Source organism: Rhinoderma darwinii, chromosome 13 (assembly GCF_050947455.1).
Source record: "Rhinoderma darwinii isolate aRhiDar2 chromosome 13, aRhiDar2.hap1, whole genome shotgun sequence".
NCBI lineage: Eukaryota > Metazoa > Chordata > Amphibia > Anura > Rhinodermatidae > Rhinoderma > Rhinoderma darwinii.
The window spans coordinates 21489853-21506701 of record NC_134699.1 but is presented as its reverse complement, the minus strand read 5'-3'; the positions used below and the strand labels follow the sequence as shown (position 1 = coordinate 21506701).

General features: G+C 43.9%; 2 protein-coding genes and 1 long non-coding RNA gene across 10 annotated transcripts in view; 2 read left to right on the top strand and 1 right to left on the bottom strand.

The window, feature by feature from the left end:
* The window catches only part of RARA (retinoic acid receptor alpha), a 117513-nt gene extending 115513 nt beyond the window's left edge, over window positions 1–2000 (top strand). For all 5 annotated transcript variants that reach the window (XM_075845947.1, XM_075845946.1, XM_075845948.1 and 2 more), the window contains one exon: window positions 451–2000. In XM_075845947.1, the coding sequence (XP_075702062.1) occupies window positions 451–659 (209 nt within the window). In that variant the 3' untranslated portion in view covers window positions 660–2000. The remainder of the gene's footprint in view (window positions 1–450) is intronic.
* A 1836-nt stretch (window positions 2001–3836) lies between these two features.
* Window positions 3837–16849, top strand: part of LOC142666847 (uncharacterized) — a 106236-nt gene continuing 93223 nt past the window's right edge. For all 3 annotated transcript variants that reach the window (XR_012851743.1, XR_012851745.1, XR_012851744.1), the window contains exon 1: window positions 3837–4627. This is a non-coding gene — a long non-coding RNA (uncharacterized LOC142666847). The remainder of the gene's footprint in view (window positions 4628–16849) is intronic.
* The window catches only part of GJD3 (gap junction protein delta 3), a 10089-nt gene continuing 5030 nt past the window's right edge, over window positions 11791–16849 (bottom strand). For both annotated transcript variants that reach the window (XM_075845066.1, XM_075845065.1), the window contains exon 4: window positions 11791–16849. This exon is cut by the window's right edge and continues 791 nt beyond it. In XM_075845066.1, the coding sequence (XP_075701181.1) occupies window positions 16700–16849 (150 nt within the window). In that variant the 3' untranslated portion in view covers window positions 11791–16699.

Sequence of the window (16849 nt, the reverse complement as noted above, 5' to 3'; positions counted from 1 at the left end):
GCCCGTCTTTAGCTAACCCAGCCTATCCAAAAAAAAGTCAGGTTGGGGCAAACTTATCCCATGTGATGAGATTATTATTGGGGGATCTTTCTAACAAAAAGGGATTTTGCTAATTTGACCTCCCCCTTTAAATATTGATCGTGTTGCAGCCTGGGAGCTGTAGTTGTTTCCGATACAACCGCATGACTTCATATCAATCAGAAGAAAAAAACAAAACCTAAGCAACCATCTAAATTTAAATTCTCACGCTCTTTGGAAGAGTGTACGGTAATGGTGGATTAAACGACAAGCGAAGAAGTGATCCAAGGCACCAGGTCCTTTTAAGACATAACTTTTATTTATTCAGCATGCGTAACAGCGACAATACATTAGCAACGTTTCGGCCAACATATAATGTTGATAAATAATCACTTAATATTCATGAACTGACATTTCCCTTTAACTGTGCAGGTGCTGAACGTGTGATCACTTTAAAGATGGAAATCCCAGGATCCATGCCTCCTCTCATCCAGGAGATGCTAGAGAACTCTGAAGGTCTGGACAACACGGGGGCAGAATCTCCTAGTACGCTGCCTCCAACTCCTGTCCCCCCAGGTAGCTGCAGCCCTAGCCTTTCTCCCAGCTCCACTCATAGCAGCCCATCGACACACTCACCTTGACCCTATGCCAGCCACCAGGGCATCATGGCACAGAGACTCACCAGCACAGACTTCTCTGCTACTCTTCACTTCTTACTTCTTTCAAATCTTCACTTTCTATTCTCCGTCCTTTTTGTCCTCCCTTGGATTTCCTTCACTTTACCATGCTTTACATTTCCACTGTACTCTCTTTAAACCTCAACCGGGAATCATCACTGTGCTGTATTTAGTCCTGGGACAGTCTCTACAGGAGAGGGGATGAGCCAGGCATGGACATGTAAGCCCTCAGTCCCCTCATAACCTTGTGCCTCTGGACAGTACTCTTCTCACACCCACTGGATGGAGAACGGACTCAAAAAAAGACTAAGATTGAGCAGAATCTCCCACTGTCCACGTGATTGGGGAGGGGCGGCTTAAGGGACATTCTCAGACCGCTAAAGAGGTGACCATTTAAAAGCCACTTCATGCAGGAGAATTATGCTGGTTCATTAACTCCAGTCACTGCCATTTTTTGCACCCCCAAAGCACTCTGCTTTTAAAATGGACTTCGCTGTTTCTACAGCATTTTCTGGATCTTTACATAGGATAATATCAGTGCAGCTTGAGGTATTGTAACTGGAAAAAATTGATGCATTTTAGGATCTTATATAAATTGGTGCAAAAAAAAAAAAAAAGTCAAATTGTAAAGTATATATATATATATTTTTGCTACATTTTTTTCCCTTGATTCCACACCGGAACCTTTTAAGATATTTTAAAGTGTAAGTATGTACATCTAGGCTGAAAAATATTGCTGTTTGCTTGGACATTGGGCATCCTAGCGGGAAGCAGTAACATGCTTTCATTATAGGGGCGCAACGCAAGTGTGTTTAATGGCAGAGTGCTTTCTGCTGGGTGACATATGGAAGTGGAGGGCCCCGCTGGTCAGTCCGCTACTGCTGACCACATGGAGGGATTGAACTGCAATTAAATGGCTATCCCTATGACTTTGGTACCTTGGGGATGAAGCCATATTCAGTTATTATACACCAGCTGCACAGTATCACTGGTCTCACATTTTTCTTTTAACCACTAAATGTTGCGATCTCCTTTACCCCCCTACCTTTTACCCCTCTCCCCACAGAACTTGCCGTTTTTACACCTCTACACACCAGCAGAAATTTGAAAGAGGGGGTGAGGTGTTTTTTCTCCGATTTAAAAAAAAAAAAAAACGAAAGAAAAAAAAAAGAAAAAGTTTCAAAAAATAAATAAATGAGATGTGAAAGTTTTTTTTATGTGAAAAAAGTTTTTGTTTTACTTTTAAAGATTTTTTTCCCCCCCAAGTTTCTGTCTAACTTCTGCACAAACGTTTATCTTTATATTAAAACAAACTTGTTTGTTTGACTTTTGGATTGTGGCGAGTATGCTTTCAGATGCTGCTTTACGGCAAGTTGTGAAGTTCATTGATAAGAGCTAAGTTGTGCCATTGAATGTCCGTCACTAGAGTGGTCATTGCATGTCCTGTCTGTATCTTGTCAAAGTAATACTCTGTACTCAGACCAGATACGTTTTATCTAACAAAATTAGTTTACATTCACTAACAGCAAGCAGAGATCTTAAGTGATAAGGAATGGATCATTTTATCATATCACTATCTGCTCGTTGGGGGTCCAACCATTGGGAACCCACAATCCCTAGAACAAGGGAGCAGAATGCTATTACTTTGCAATTTACTTGGATTATAGAATTGTTTTTTGGATACTTCACGGCTCAGTAGAGGCACCATTGTTTTCCTTTTCTTCCTTATTATATCTTAGCCTCTTTACGTCGTCACGTTTATAATAAACAACTTTGGGGCTTTGCTGGTAATAAGGGATTTGTGTGACGTTAGGAGAGTCCCACAACTCTGTTATATTCCCCAGTGCGAAGGACAACGATTCTTTTTATATTAAAGTGTACTGTCTCTTTAAATCTTATTGTAGCGGTGATTTAGCACTTGACCGTGAGCCTCTGTGATCCTGTTAGAGTAAGTGGCTCACCCAGCAGCTGGTTATTGCTTCTACTAAGCTAAAGTGAGACCAGTGTCACATAAGGAGCCTTGTTTGATGAGTCGTGTGGATAATGTGTTTTCGGCTTTCCACATAAAGCGTTACTGCGATACCTGGGTTATGATCTAGAATGATGAGCCGCAATTTCCTGCTGATTGAGATGTCAACAGACGGAGGCGCAGGAAAAATGCCTTGTTTGTCTGAGATAAAGGTGGAACAGCGCGGAGCTTTTTCAGGGCGCGTGTCGGAATATTGTCTAAAGAGCAAAGACTCAGAGCCAGCAATGTAATGTGCAAATTTAAAGCAGAATTGTCAAATATGAGTAAATCAGAAGTAGACCAAGTTTGGTTATTCTATATAGATCAGTGGGTAAAAGATACTGACAGCCCCTCTGGGCACCATAAGAGCCACACAAAGTGGCTGTCACTTGGACCTGGACTTGCATCAGAGGGCACGGCAAACCAGTCAATGGACACGAGGCAATAACCAATGCTGACATTAGTTCTCTTACTACCCTAGACCATCAGGGATGCTGCCATTAATCCCTAGACCCTGGGTGCTCAATCCGTGGTATGTGTGCCCCAGGGGGTATACACACTGTCCTCATGCTGTGCTTTTAATGGGTGCATCACAGACTTGGTGTAGAAACACTGCACTAGACCACCAGGGATGATGGCATTAACCCCATCACTACTTCTGATGGCCCTGAAAGCTAGTCTTGTGCATGATCGTATATTTATACTCCTTTTAAACCTGATTACAGCGTGCGTATCGAGCAACCAGAAATCACAAGACATGATGAACACGAGGCTTAAACAATGGTAAGAAAACCTCAGGTAAGCATAGTTAATTTTCCATCACTTACACATTCGTTAATTAACTACATTACTACCATAAGGTATGCGCTGGACTTATATCATTTGAAAAGATGACCTCTGGATATGTTATCTATACATTTTGACATCTGTTATTGCAGCATCCCAGAAGATTCCCTTCTGGTTTCTGTCTAAATGTAGTTTACATGTTTTGTTATTGTCGTGCTGTTCACCATGCAAATAGAATGTGACAGTTCTAGTTGGGAGCCACTAGAGGGACCATTGCGCAATCTTTGATGTGTTTGGAAGGAAGTGGAGCCTGCTTTAACCATAGAGCTCTCACAGAATACAGTGAGTGAGTGGAGTCCTGCCTGCTCTCAGCAGAGGACGTGTATATCTTCCAGAAGGCGCTAGGCCTCAGCCTGTTAGCGGAGCCCCCACAGCCTGACTGCAGACAAGAGACTGAGAATTATCCCCTGCACCCCGGCTCCCACCACAGCCCCACAGCAACATTGCCTCATCTCCTCAGAAGCCGCGTGTCCTGCCTCTGAGAAGTGTAAGGCTATGTTCACACGATTAACAAAATGTCTGAAAATACAGCTCCTGATTTTGACGTTTTTTGAGCAACTCTCGTATTTCACAGCCGTTTTTGGAGCTGTTTTCAATAGTCTATGCGAAAACGTCTCCAAGAAGTGTCCTGCACTTCTTTTGACGAGCCGTAATTTTATGCGCCATATTTTGACAGCAACTCGTAAAATGACAGCTCGTCTGCACAGAACATCGTAAGACCCATTGCAAGCAATGGGCAGATGTTTGCTGACGTATTGGAGCCGTCTTTTCAGGCGTAAAACGCCTCCATTACGTCTGAAAATAGGTCGTGTGCACATAACCTAACCGCTCCCGGGCTCCAGAGCACGGCCGGCGCTGTCTGGGGTTCTGCCCCGCGCCACAACACTATCTAAGTGTCTATCAGGTCACGCCATTCAACCAACATTACTGCACAAGAGAATTAATTTAACTATACGACTGCTGGATAAGACAAACTGTAACCAACTAGTCCCCGTCATTCCCTTATTGGCTGCAGTGGACCGCAAGAACTGGGCCTCCATCTTGGACGTGTTGTACATATTTGGATTCTTCAGTAAACGTGAGTGGTACCGTCCAACCGTGTCCTCTGGTCCCTGCACTACACCAGGACGGGCACCCACAGCACCGGCCAGAGACACTATATAGCATCGGGTGTTACCTCAGGGGAAAAACCACTACCACCATCATCAGTGCAGCAACCTATCACTGTACCAGCCCAAGGGGAGTGGGGGAGGAGAAGGTAGAGTCCCCAGGAACCACCGGCTACACCGTAGATTACAGCCAGCCGTGTACTATGACTCCCATCCTCTCCACACACGCTCCCCTGGGTTGCTGCACAATACTCTGAGCCCACCACATGGTGTCAGTAGAGCTCTGCTTTATATTATGTGCCCTTGTTCTGAAGCTCATCGCTGTGTGCAGGGGCTGACATATCGCTGGTTCGTGCACAGGGGCCGCTCAGCTGCCCTAAACGCTGTGCGCATAGATCGGCGTGGCTGTGTGGCAGACTGAGCGGGGCCCCATTCCCTCGCCGTGCCCTGGTAACTCACAGATCGGGCCCCCTTCCTTCACATATGTTATTGATGCCATCAAGAACATGAAAAGTAAGGGGGCCCGATCTGTGAGTTGCCGAAAGTGCACAGGGTGGGAAGAGGGGGCACCCGTCTGCTGCGCCGATCTATTACTTAGAAAACATTAGGAGGGGAGGGGGTTGCTCTGTCTGGTGGTCTTCATCACCTAGTAACCAGCATCACTGTCAGAGGCAGCGCAACATCTGACAGTGACGCTCACTAGGTGACCAAGACAACCAGATAGCGCACGCAGCACCTAGCATCGCTATATGCGGACCAGTTCTTGGCATAGCGGCACTGCTGAAATTAAGCCTAATAGTGGTTGGCTGAGCCTCTGTGTTCGGGTTCTTGCTCTGCAGCCTGAGCTTGTGCCGGTGCCGGTGCCGTTACTGTGTGGAGTGGTGGGGTGTGCGCGCTAAGCGTCGTGAAGGGGACTGACTGAAAATAAAAAGAACCAGGAGGTTGTGGTTGCTGCCCTGTCTGTAGCCTTTGCCCTCCTCAAGCACTGTATGGGGTGCCACCCCCACAAATACTTATTTTATTATTAGTTTACTACTTTTGTTTTAGTATCGTGCTGTATAAAGTTGACTTAGGCGGGATTCACACGACCGGGTCGGGTCCGAGCCCGAGTGCCGGCCGGTAAAATCGGCCATTCTGCCCGGCCGGTTTGCATAAAGTTATGCATCCGTGCCGGGCCGGGCAGATCCGGACAGTGACATCAGCGGCAACTCCTGAAGGGGAATCCCCATGTGTTCGGGGATTCCGCTTCAGGAGTTTCCCCTGATGTCACTGCCCAGATATGGACAGAGACATCAAGCGCTCTGTCCAGGAGCGGAATCCCCGAACACACGGGGATTCCGCTCCTTCAAGGAGCTAAAGTGCGGCTAGCACATAGCAGAGCGGGGAGATACCTCCCCGCTCTGCTATAGTGGCGTCGCTACAGTAGTAGCAGCCGCAGCAGCAGCTGCAGCTGCTAGCGGCGCCATCAAAGGTGTCGCCGGGCCAGGGCGCTTTTAAAACAAACAGGAGAAGGGAGCCAGCGCAGCGCTCCCTTCCACCTGCTGTACACCCCGGCCCTGCCACACCGTGTACAGCGATGCCATTCGTCAAAATGGCATCAACTCCTCCTCCTCACATGCACTCTGCGCTGTGAGGAGGAGGAGATAGAGCGCAAGAGCCGGAAAACCCGGCCGTCACTTGGGACACATCCCGGTGATGGCCGGGTATTACCCGGCCCCATAGACTTCTATGGGAGCCGGGCGGCCGGGTACCCGGGCGAAAATAGAGCATGTCCTACTTTTTGACGGGCGGTTTTCGCGGCCGTCAAAAAATCGGTCGTGTGAATAGCCCCATTAGGGGTCTATTATTTCTAATGCAGCCGGGTGCCGGCCGATTTATGAACGGCCGGCACCCGGCCGGGAAACCCTGCCGTGTGAATGAGGCCTTATACTAGTGTATTGGTTATTAGAATTGCAATTATTTGTATAAAAAAAAAAGTAACTTTTCTGCCATCACTTCCTCGGTTCAGCCTTATTGCATTCCTATAGGTGAAGTATCACACGTTAGTCCTGCTTTATACGTCATTGTCAGTTACACGAGTGCTTTGTGTTATACTCCGTTGTTAAAGTGTAGCTAAACATTTGACAAACTTCTGACATGTGACAGTGACATGTCAGAAGTGTGGATTGGTGGGGGTCCGAGCACTGAGACCCCCACCAATCTCTAGAACTAAGCAGCTGAAGCGCTCGTGTGAGGGCTGAGCCACCTAGTGTCTGTTTGGCTTTTTCCGGAAAGCCGATGTATCGGAGTACGGGCTCATAGACTTTCTATAGAGTCCGTACACCAATACATTTATTTCCGGAAATAACCGATCCAAACTTCTGTCTGACGTGTCACTATGATATGTCAGAAGTTTGTCAAACGTTTAGCTCCACTTTAATTATGGAGATTTGCATTATTTACGTTTTGTTACTTGTTTTCTATACTAGCGATAAAACATGCAATATAAATTTGTCTAGTTTGATATGCGCGCGGGTGTTGTTGGGTTATGGGGGGGGGCCATGCACATTTTTTGCACAGGGGCCCCCTGCAGTCTGTCCGCCTCTGGCTGTATGATATCATTATTTGTGCACTCTAAATATGTTTTACACCTTTTCACATTTTTTTCCTTTAAAGGAGTATTGTGCTCTAATATTATGCTCCATTGTTTTAATGAAATTTTCCATCCACCTCCTTACCGACCTGAATGGTAAGGCTCTATTCACACGACCGGGTCCGAGTGTCGGCCGATAAAAACGGCCATGTTGGACCGTTTTTCGCGCCCGTTTCGGGCCGTGTTGCCACTTTTAACAGCCCATTTTGCATCCATTTTTTTCCCCTGCCCGTTTTAAAATCGGATGAATTTCATTTGTAAATTTTTGGCCACACACTTCCCGCTGTAGATAATGCCACAGCCCCCCTGTAGGTAGTGCCACACAGGCACTGTCACACTGATAATACTAGTGACAATTGTGTCCCAAAACTATTGTTTTAAAAGTTATGATCTTTTTTTCTAAATATGTAAATGAGGCTATGCTAGAGTGGTCCCAAACCGTTCTAAAATTGTGTGCTGAATAATGTCATAAGACATCTTATAGGGGTTAGAACATTTTTCTAACACAGAGCTCCAAATCCACTCCTCTCCAGTTATAAAATGTTGCTAGCCGGACGACACCACTAGGTGGAGCTCTCTGCATATGGATTTATACATTTAGTATTGAATTCAATGAGAGTTGTATAAATCTATGCAGAGAGCTCCCCCTAGTGGGAACTGCAAGTAACAGAATTCTATGGTGAAAGGAAGTAGCTGCGTCAAGTTTAGTGCAGACCCCATAGCAGCGCCCATAAAGCAAACGGTGCACATAGAATTTGGATGTATATATATGGAAAATACAAAATTTATCCAAACCAATTTTTACATAAAGAATACAAAATCATTAGCCGGTAATTGCTGCTCCTGTTAAATGTCGTTTCTGCAACTCCAGAGAAAGTGCTCATATGTCTAAACAGGATTAAGTAATAAACCAGCGGGCGCAGTTGGCACCAACTCACATGTGCTAAAGGATTAAAGTTCATTCTACATATAATTCCTTCTATATAGATTCCTTCATAACCGGGTCAACCGCACGGCTGCCATCCAGAAATATTTTCTAAAAAACAGACCAAGAAATGATAAATGGGTAAAATATTTATATAAACTTTAATGCCATGCATTTATTTGTGTGTGATTGTACTGTGCCAGTCTAGTGTGACCAGTTTGTGTGGGTGAGCTGCCATGGTAGAAGAGGCGTTTGTTCCATGAAATAAAATGGATGTGTTTGCAATGACCAGAGAGAAATATGGGCGCGTCAGGGAGGGCACCAACAGGTTATGCATGGTTTCCTTTTGTTGTGGTGGCCATTTTGGCAAAGGTGCAGCCCATTTTGGTTATCACTGTTAGGCCTCGTGCTCACGAACGTAAAAACTCCCGGAATTACGGGCCCATAGACTTCTATTGGCCACGGGTACCTTCCCGTATGCTTACGGGAAGGTGCCCGAGCCATTGAAAAAGATAGAACATGTCCTATTTCAGTCCGTAATAACGGCACGGGCAGCCCATAGAAGTCTATGGGTCTCCCGTTATTACGGGAGCGTTGCTAGGCGACGTCAGGGGATAGTCACTGTCCAGGGTGCTGAAAGAGTTAACTGATCGGCAGTAACTCTTTCAGCACCCGGGACAGTGACTACTGCTGGAGTTCATAGTATTAAAAGTTAACTTACCTGCTTCTTCCTCCAGTCCGGCCTCCCGGGATGACGTTTCATCCCAAGTGATCGCTGCAGCCAATCACAGGCCAATCACAGGCTGCAGCGGTCACATGGACTGCCGCGTCATCCAGGGAGGTCAGACTGGATGTAAAGAGGGACGCGTCACCAAGACAACGGCCGGGGTACTATGAACTTCTTTTACTTTCAATCGCTGCGGAAACTCTGCCCGAAAGGGCTGCCCCTTCTCTCTATCCACCACTGATAGAGAGAAGGGGCTGCCGATTAGTGCAGAGAAAACGGGTCCATAAATACGGGTGGAATACTGGTGACACCGGACCCGTATTTACGCCAGTATTTACGGGAGGAAAAAAATATGTTTGTGTGCATGAGGCCTTAGATTTCGCTTCAGTTTGAGAAGCTCGTTTGTCCTTCGAGTTTCATCATTAACCGTGTCTGTTTTACCATTCATTTCCGAGTAGCTAATTCAACGGTGAAAACCAAAATGGCTGCACTTCCTGTTTTCACTTTTACCAAAATGGCGGCCACAACTAAGCAGAAAATGGTGATATTTCTGTAAGTAAATACAACAATTACCAGACTTTGGCCGCTGCTCCGACTTCTGATTCCTGACTATATGGTCAGTTTTACATTTTTGGTGGAAATTCTTTCTAAGGGTAAGGCCAGATGTAGCGTAAATTTGATGCGTCTTTCTTCCTTTGCATTACAAATTAACATTTCCTCCACTATGTGTGGATGGCGTTTTGAAAATCCCATCCACGTGTTGTACCGTAAAACGTCACGCATTTTCGGTGCGAAATTCGCATGAAAAATCTGCAACGTCTGAACTTACCCGAAGATGTACGCATGCCAATCATTTAGCTTTGGAAACACCGTAATGGATAGAAAAAAATATGCCAAAATTAGTTCAGGTAGATCCAGGCTTTCGTTTAGGCAGAGAAGGCCTGGTGAGGATCGGTAAAGGGCCTCAAAATTGTAGGAAAATTTGCTGATTGCCCATAACAACCAATCAGAGTTCAGCTTTCATTTTCTAAACTGCACTATAAAAATGAAAAGTGGGCTCTGATTGGTTGCTATGGGCAACAAGTTTTTTTTTCCCTCAGAGTTCCTATGAGGCTCCACATGTCTTAGGCTCCGTTCACATCTGCGTTGAACCTTCCGTTTTTAACGGATTCATCAAATTTAACGAAAACGGATGACAAACTGACACAAACAGAAGGTAAATTTTCAGTTTTTGACGGATCTGTTGGCCAATTCATTAAAAAAAAAAAAAAAAAAAATTACGTTTGATCAGGTTTGGCACTTGTTATACTCTTAACAGATCTGTTTTTTCTGTATTTTTTTTTTTTTTCCCTTTTTCGGATGTAGAAAGTGATGCGCATTCACAGTAGGAAAAAAACGGGAAAAATTAATTCCGTCAGTTATCCATTGACTTCAATGTTAAAAAAAAAAAAAAAAAGTGCAAGGCTTATTTCGGTCAATTTAGATGGAAAAAAATAGCACAGCAGATTTCGCTATTTTTTACTGCAAAAAGACGGAAACCTGACAGAACAGAGCCGGACAGCGCACAACTGAGGCTAGAAAACCATGAAATCGATGCAATGAGTATTTTGACAAACTTTTTTTTTCTGTTCCTGTGACAGAACAGAATAACGGAAAACACCACAGATGTGAACAGAGCCTTACGTGTGATCTACAGACGGGACATGTAAATTATTAGTACAGCCTGATAAACGTTGTGGAAAAAACTGCCAATAGTTTCAGCTGGAGATATCTAGGAACTGAAGATAGAAAACAGGCACAAAAGGAAGGTTTTATGGTCTGTGTTTCCTGAGGAAATATTCCACAACAGGAAGTGACGGAATAACATAAAATACACCGTAATCTAGAGACCGCCGTCATAGAGGGATGAGGAGAGGACCGGTCAGCGCTCCTACTAAATACCTACATTGCCTATGAAATAACAATTCTGGAGCTTTTTCTTAGACCTATGTTGTGCTGTTCAAATTCCAAAACTAGTGTAGTAGGTTTACGTTTGAATTATTGATAAATATTTTATTAATGGTATTGTAAAAAGGGCACTAATGCCAAGGATTCTGAGTACAAAGCAGAGGCAGCACCGATCATAAGGCCTATTCGGAGTGTCTGGCATATGATGATTAAGGATGGACTAAGCTTCATAAACCAATACAACGTGCTGTTCCTCTGTTATTCCTCCTGGAAATGTATAAATAAATGGGACTACTGGGTGATATTATTCCCCTTGGCAATGGAGTGTGTCCCTACAGTGTCCGTGTATGAAGGGACAAACCTCATTGACCAGAGTAATATGAACATCCAGTAGTTTATTTATACATTTCCAGGAAGAATAACCGGAATAGCAAACGACTTCAGAATTGTTATTTCACAGGAATTCACTAAAACATACATGCCAGGAGAGACAGGTCTTCTAAAGTACACCACAAAGACAGGCTAACAGCTCCTCTTTACCAAGTCATGTCCTAACCTTATTATATATATTCTTATAAAATGGGCAGGATAAATCCATCACCCCCCATGTCATAATTGCCTACAGTCCCAGTTTTTGCTCGACTGTCCAATTTCGCAAGTTACAAAGGGGTGTGGCTATGTAAATTTATTTAAAACAGTCCTTTCTAGCCAGTTTGGGGCGGGGCTAAACAATACTATTTGGGATTGTAATGTTCATAGATTAGGATTTTAGAGCATGTATTGTTTTTTTAACCCCTTGTATTACAGATATCGAAAGTCATGACCATTGAGTCACTTGACTGTCCCAGCATGGATGCCGTAAATGACCCCCCCCCCCCATAATAAAACACACAGACTTCGGTACATTACAAAAGAAAATTGTATTTACAATAATATAAAGCCAATACTCACAAAGTAAGACAAAATGATAGACAATCTCATATGACAAGATCTCAGGAAACACCATGGCTTGGCTACGCTCCTCATGTCTGCAGGCAACATGTTCTTCAAACTATCCAGTTTAATTTTGTGCTGCTAACGTCATATACATATATACAATGTGTGCAATTCAAATCTATCAATGTTAGTGCAAAAGAACTTAGTAGAAGGTTTATTAACGTCACGGTGTCTGGTGGCCTAATCCTAAGTAGTAAGGGCTCTCATCAATGTCTAGAAAATAGTCCGTGGCCTGCAACCAATAAGCCATCCAGCAGTTATGAAACTACTAATCCCAGCATGCCCTGAGAACTTGTGACTGTCAGGGGATGCTCGGAGTAGTAGTTTGAGGTAATTTCTCTGTTATATTCATTTTTATACCACCGACATTTGGTCCCGACGGGGGAGAGGAAATGCTTGTTAACATTGGTTTATCCAAAGACCTGGGATACATAGACAGATCCCTAAGCTCTATCCCATGTTCACAAGCATCTGTAAATCGCTCCCTCCGCCTATTGCCCTAGTCTATAAAATTTCCCTAGTCTAGTATTAAAAATGTCAGCAGTGAACCAAGGAAGTTAGGATGTGAATGACACGCCTAAACGATAGTACTGACAGGAAGTGTTGTCATAGGGACATAGTAGTCAGATCAGTTTGTTTTTTATATGTACATAACTTTTACTCATATGTATTCCTAGTGAATTTCTATTGTAAGTATTTGGGCACTTATAGGGAGAGATATACATATATTTTTTGACTTTGCCGGTTTTATGTTGTTTACTGGGTAACTATAGGAACAATAATCTATATTTTATAGTGAAGCGCTGAGGACGACTCTGGGGAGGGGGGTTTGTAGGTGTCAGATTTATTGAACAAGCTAATGATAATGTTATGAAGATTTCTTATTAGTCCAGGTGCAGACGTCATGCCGGTTTTTGCTTATGTACAAGGCTTGACTTTTTACATTTATTTGCCATGTAAGGGAGACGCGGTTGGTATCTTTGCGCTGGTGATACTCAGACTCGGCGGTGGAATTCTCTGCACACATTCCACTGAAGGAGAGAGACTTATAATATACAAACCCCAGCCTGCCCTCTTTCCTGCCCACCATAAATCCTGACACTTTATTAGATCTGGTCCTTTTTATAATCTGCATAAATCAAGGGGGGCAATGCCAGTGAAGCAAGTTTAGCACAATCCGTCTCACGAGGTATTATTCATGCTGCTGTGTACAGCAAATGTGATGGCTTCCAGAGGTGGTGCTAGTGATATAATGCTGCAGTCAGCGGGCGTGATGCCTCAGTCAATCATAGCCTAAATAAAACCCTTTGCCCTGGCAGCTCTTCTTCTGGTCCTCACTGGTATTGAGGCACAGTTCATAGGGTAATATATATAGATGCCCTGATCTAAATCAATCTATCCCAGTGACATTTTATCTTTAGGCTGTGTTCACACGTCGCACAAAAATGACGCTGTGGAACCTGCCTAAAAATCTGCACCAAAATCTGCATTGAAATACGCAAGTATTTTGTCTTTGATTTTGGTGCGGAAGTTAGTCGCGGACTTTCATTGCAATGAATGAAATCGGAGGTGAAAATCGGCAACATTTTCGCAACAGATAGGATATACTGTTCTGTTCTTTGTTGCCGAATCTGCAACAATATGCGATGTGCAAACATAGACTTAAAGGGTTGTATGAGATTATAAAGATCTGCTTTTTTCTTTCAGAAACAGCGCCACTCTTCTCCATAGGCTGTGTCTGGTATTGCAGCTCAGCCTGATTCAAGTGAATGGTGCTGAATTGCAATACCATATACAACCTATGTACAAGAGTGGCGCTGTAAATACCAGCTCTCAGGCGTATTTGACACCACATGTGACAGCTCTAGTTACGCACGGTCATGTAGGAATACCTATTTTGCAGCCTAAAGGAAAACTTTGCTTTTTAACAACAATTTACAGTATTCCACAGTTAAATTCTACATAACATGTTATGTAACTTTGTAAATCTTTTGCTACTTATCTTGTATTGATTTCTTCTCTATTTACATCTAAAGCTAAATATAGGATCAGTTGGTTTGCATTGTGGGAGTGGAGATCACAGCTACACAGGTCACATGTCTGACAGTAGAGTGCAAATAAACCCCTGTCTGTTTCCAAGGGCAACCAGAAGAAATGTAAAGGCAGCTATTTACTGGGGAAACCATATATAAAATACATAAAATATTTAGCTTAAAACTGTGAAACGTTGAAATTGTACATTAAGCATCAAAGAACCATAAGGCCTCATGCACACGACCGTAGCCATGTGCACGGCCGTGATTTTCGCGTCGGCCGGCGAGTCACCCGCGAGCCGCCTGGAAATCGTGCGCTGTGCGCATGGCCTCGGCCATTATTTCCTATGAGCCTGGACATGTCCGTTCTTTCTGCGGTCCAGGCGCCCAGGCCATGCACAGACCGTGAAAACCACAGTCGTGTGCATGGGCCCTTAGAAATTAATGGGGCCGCAATTCTCCCATGGATTTTCGGGAGAATTGCGGCCGCAAAAGGACGTTCGTGTGCATGGGGCCTTAGACTCAAGAATGGATTTACATACCCTATCAGAGAGCTGTGAACATATCGGACACCGGAGCACAAATGAATGGTGTAGGTTTCAATACCAGAGACAGCCTATGAATAAGAGAGGCGCTGTTTCTGGAAAAAAGAAAAGCAGACCCTTTCTTTCGAATATCGTACAGCCTCTCTAATGTCTACGAGGCTGACAAATATCTGGTGTTAGGGAGAAAATGGGTAAGGTCCAATTGTACTGTAACCCTCAAGATAAGCGGCGCCATAAGTGTCTAACGTGTTATGGGAGAATCTGCCATCTTAATGCTTTAAAAGTTTAATTTGAAAGAAAACGTCCCTGGATGTGGCGAAAAAAAGGCGCCTCTTCATCAGTAAGAAATGCCCTGTAACGGGTCAGCAACTTTCGGCACACCAACCGTTGTGAAACTGCAACTCCCAGCATGCCGTGTCACCCACAGGTTGTATTATTCCAGCCAAAGCGTGTCAGGGCATGATGGAAATTGTAGTTTCGCAGTAGCTGGCGTGCCGAGGGTCTAGTGTTGCAGCGCTGCCCCTTTGAAGTGAACACTGCAATACAAGATGCAGCTCATGGACTAGAGCGGCGCTATTTTGTAATAGACGTTTTTTATTATCTTGGACACCCGCTTTATGGCAATTTGAGGACGTTGATGCGGAATATCTGTAACAAAACTGCAGGTTATTCCGCAGATTGCGTTTTTTGAGGCAGATTTTACATTTTGATGTGGGAACTGGTGTGGATTATATGCTATGGACTTTAGTGCGTTTTTTTAAATAGGTACAATTCTGAGACGGAAATGCAAGATAAATTGACAAACTGCAAGTTTTTAAATTCGCACCGCAGGTCAATTACATCCAGAAAAAATCTCCAACATGTAGACGAGATTACTTGAAATGTAATTTACTTTGCTGGTACTGTATTACGCTGCAGATTTGCCACAGGAAAATCTGTGCAGCAAATACACTCGTTAGGCCATGTTCACATGTTGCGTATTTGTTACGGAATTCACAACGAAATTTCATGACAATGTACAGGACATTGTTAGTAAATGGGGTTTGGACAAACCCTACTCACTCACAGCGTGAAAAAAAAATCAGCTGCGGATCGCAGATTTTTATATCCACAGCATGCCCTCATGTCGCAGATTTTTATATCCACAGCATGCCCTCATGTCGCAGATTTTCACTCAGATTTCATTCATTGCATTGAGGCTTTTGGTTCAGATTTTTAGGCCAGTTCCACAGTGTAATCTTTACGCAATGTGTGAACACAGCCTAATACGCATCGTGTGCAAGTGGCCTATAACTACAACTAGTATTCACAACTGGAGCAGAAGAGTCAAACCCTTTATTAATAGTGATCTATACAGGACATGTCCATGACTGATCGAGTTATGGGCTCGGCGTGTGGACAATCCAGGAGATCAAGCCATAATCTTTCCTGAACATTTTCCTCCTGGACATGAATTTTTGCAAATTTTGTTAGTGTTGACTTCTCTTCTTTAAGAACAGTCTTATGTATTGTGAAATTAAATATGTGGTCATGTTCTACGCCAAACCTACATGGTCCTGTACATCAACCCCTTTTCTAATACTGGGACACAATACATTTTCATCTCCTTGACGTTTGGGTCACCAGCGCATTGTCCTCCCTGTAGATTTATAGTGCTGTTTGCTTCTTAAAAGGAATTAGAAAAAAATTGCTGCTTCTTTCAGGAACAGCGCCACACCTGTCCATGGGTTGTGTCTGGTATTGCAGTTGAAATCAGATTAAGTGAATGGGGCTGGGCTGCAATACCACACACAACCTGTGGGCAGGTGTGGCGCTGTTTTCAAAAGAAAGCCGCCATTTTTTTCTAATCCTGTAAAACCCCTTTAAGCGGAGTCACTATATTATTGAGTGTTCCACCACTTCATACCACACTAGCTCCGTAGACCTGTCGCCCACCAGGCGTGAGATTTGTATCCATCTACTTAAATGACAATAAGAGCCCAAAATGAGATTCTAAATAAATTACAATAAAGGCACCTTGGGTGAGGACTCTCTCTAACAATATCAGGCTATTGCAGTCTTAAAGGCTGATGAAATATTATAGAAGCGTTTTTTGTTTTTTTTAGAGTTGAAAGAACTAAGCGCTTTCTAGAAAACCAGACACAAACTATCCAGACAGGCAAGACGGTCACCACTCAGAATGGGTTCTGATGTCCACCATGGTGCCATGTGAGAGTCTGTTCATTTCATACCTTCTCTATACTGTTAAGTCGCCTTTGATCAGTCTGGATGATTTGCTGCTGATGGCCGAGCTAGGGGTCACTTTTAGTTTATAAGCACTTCCGGGAGGGTATGCAATGGAAAGCCGGTGGCCACCAGCTCCGCTAGCCCTCCGTTCATCATTAGT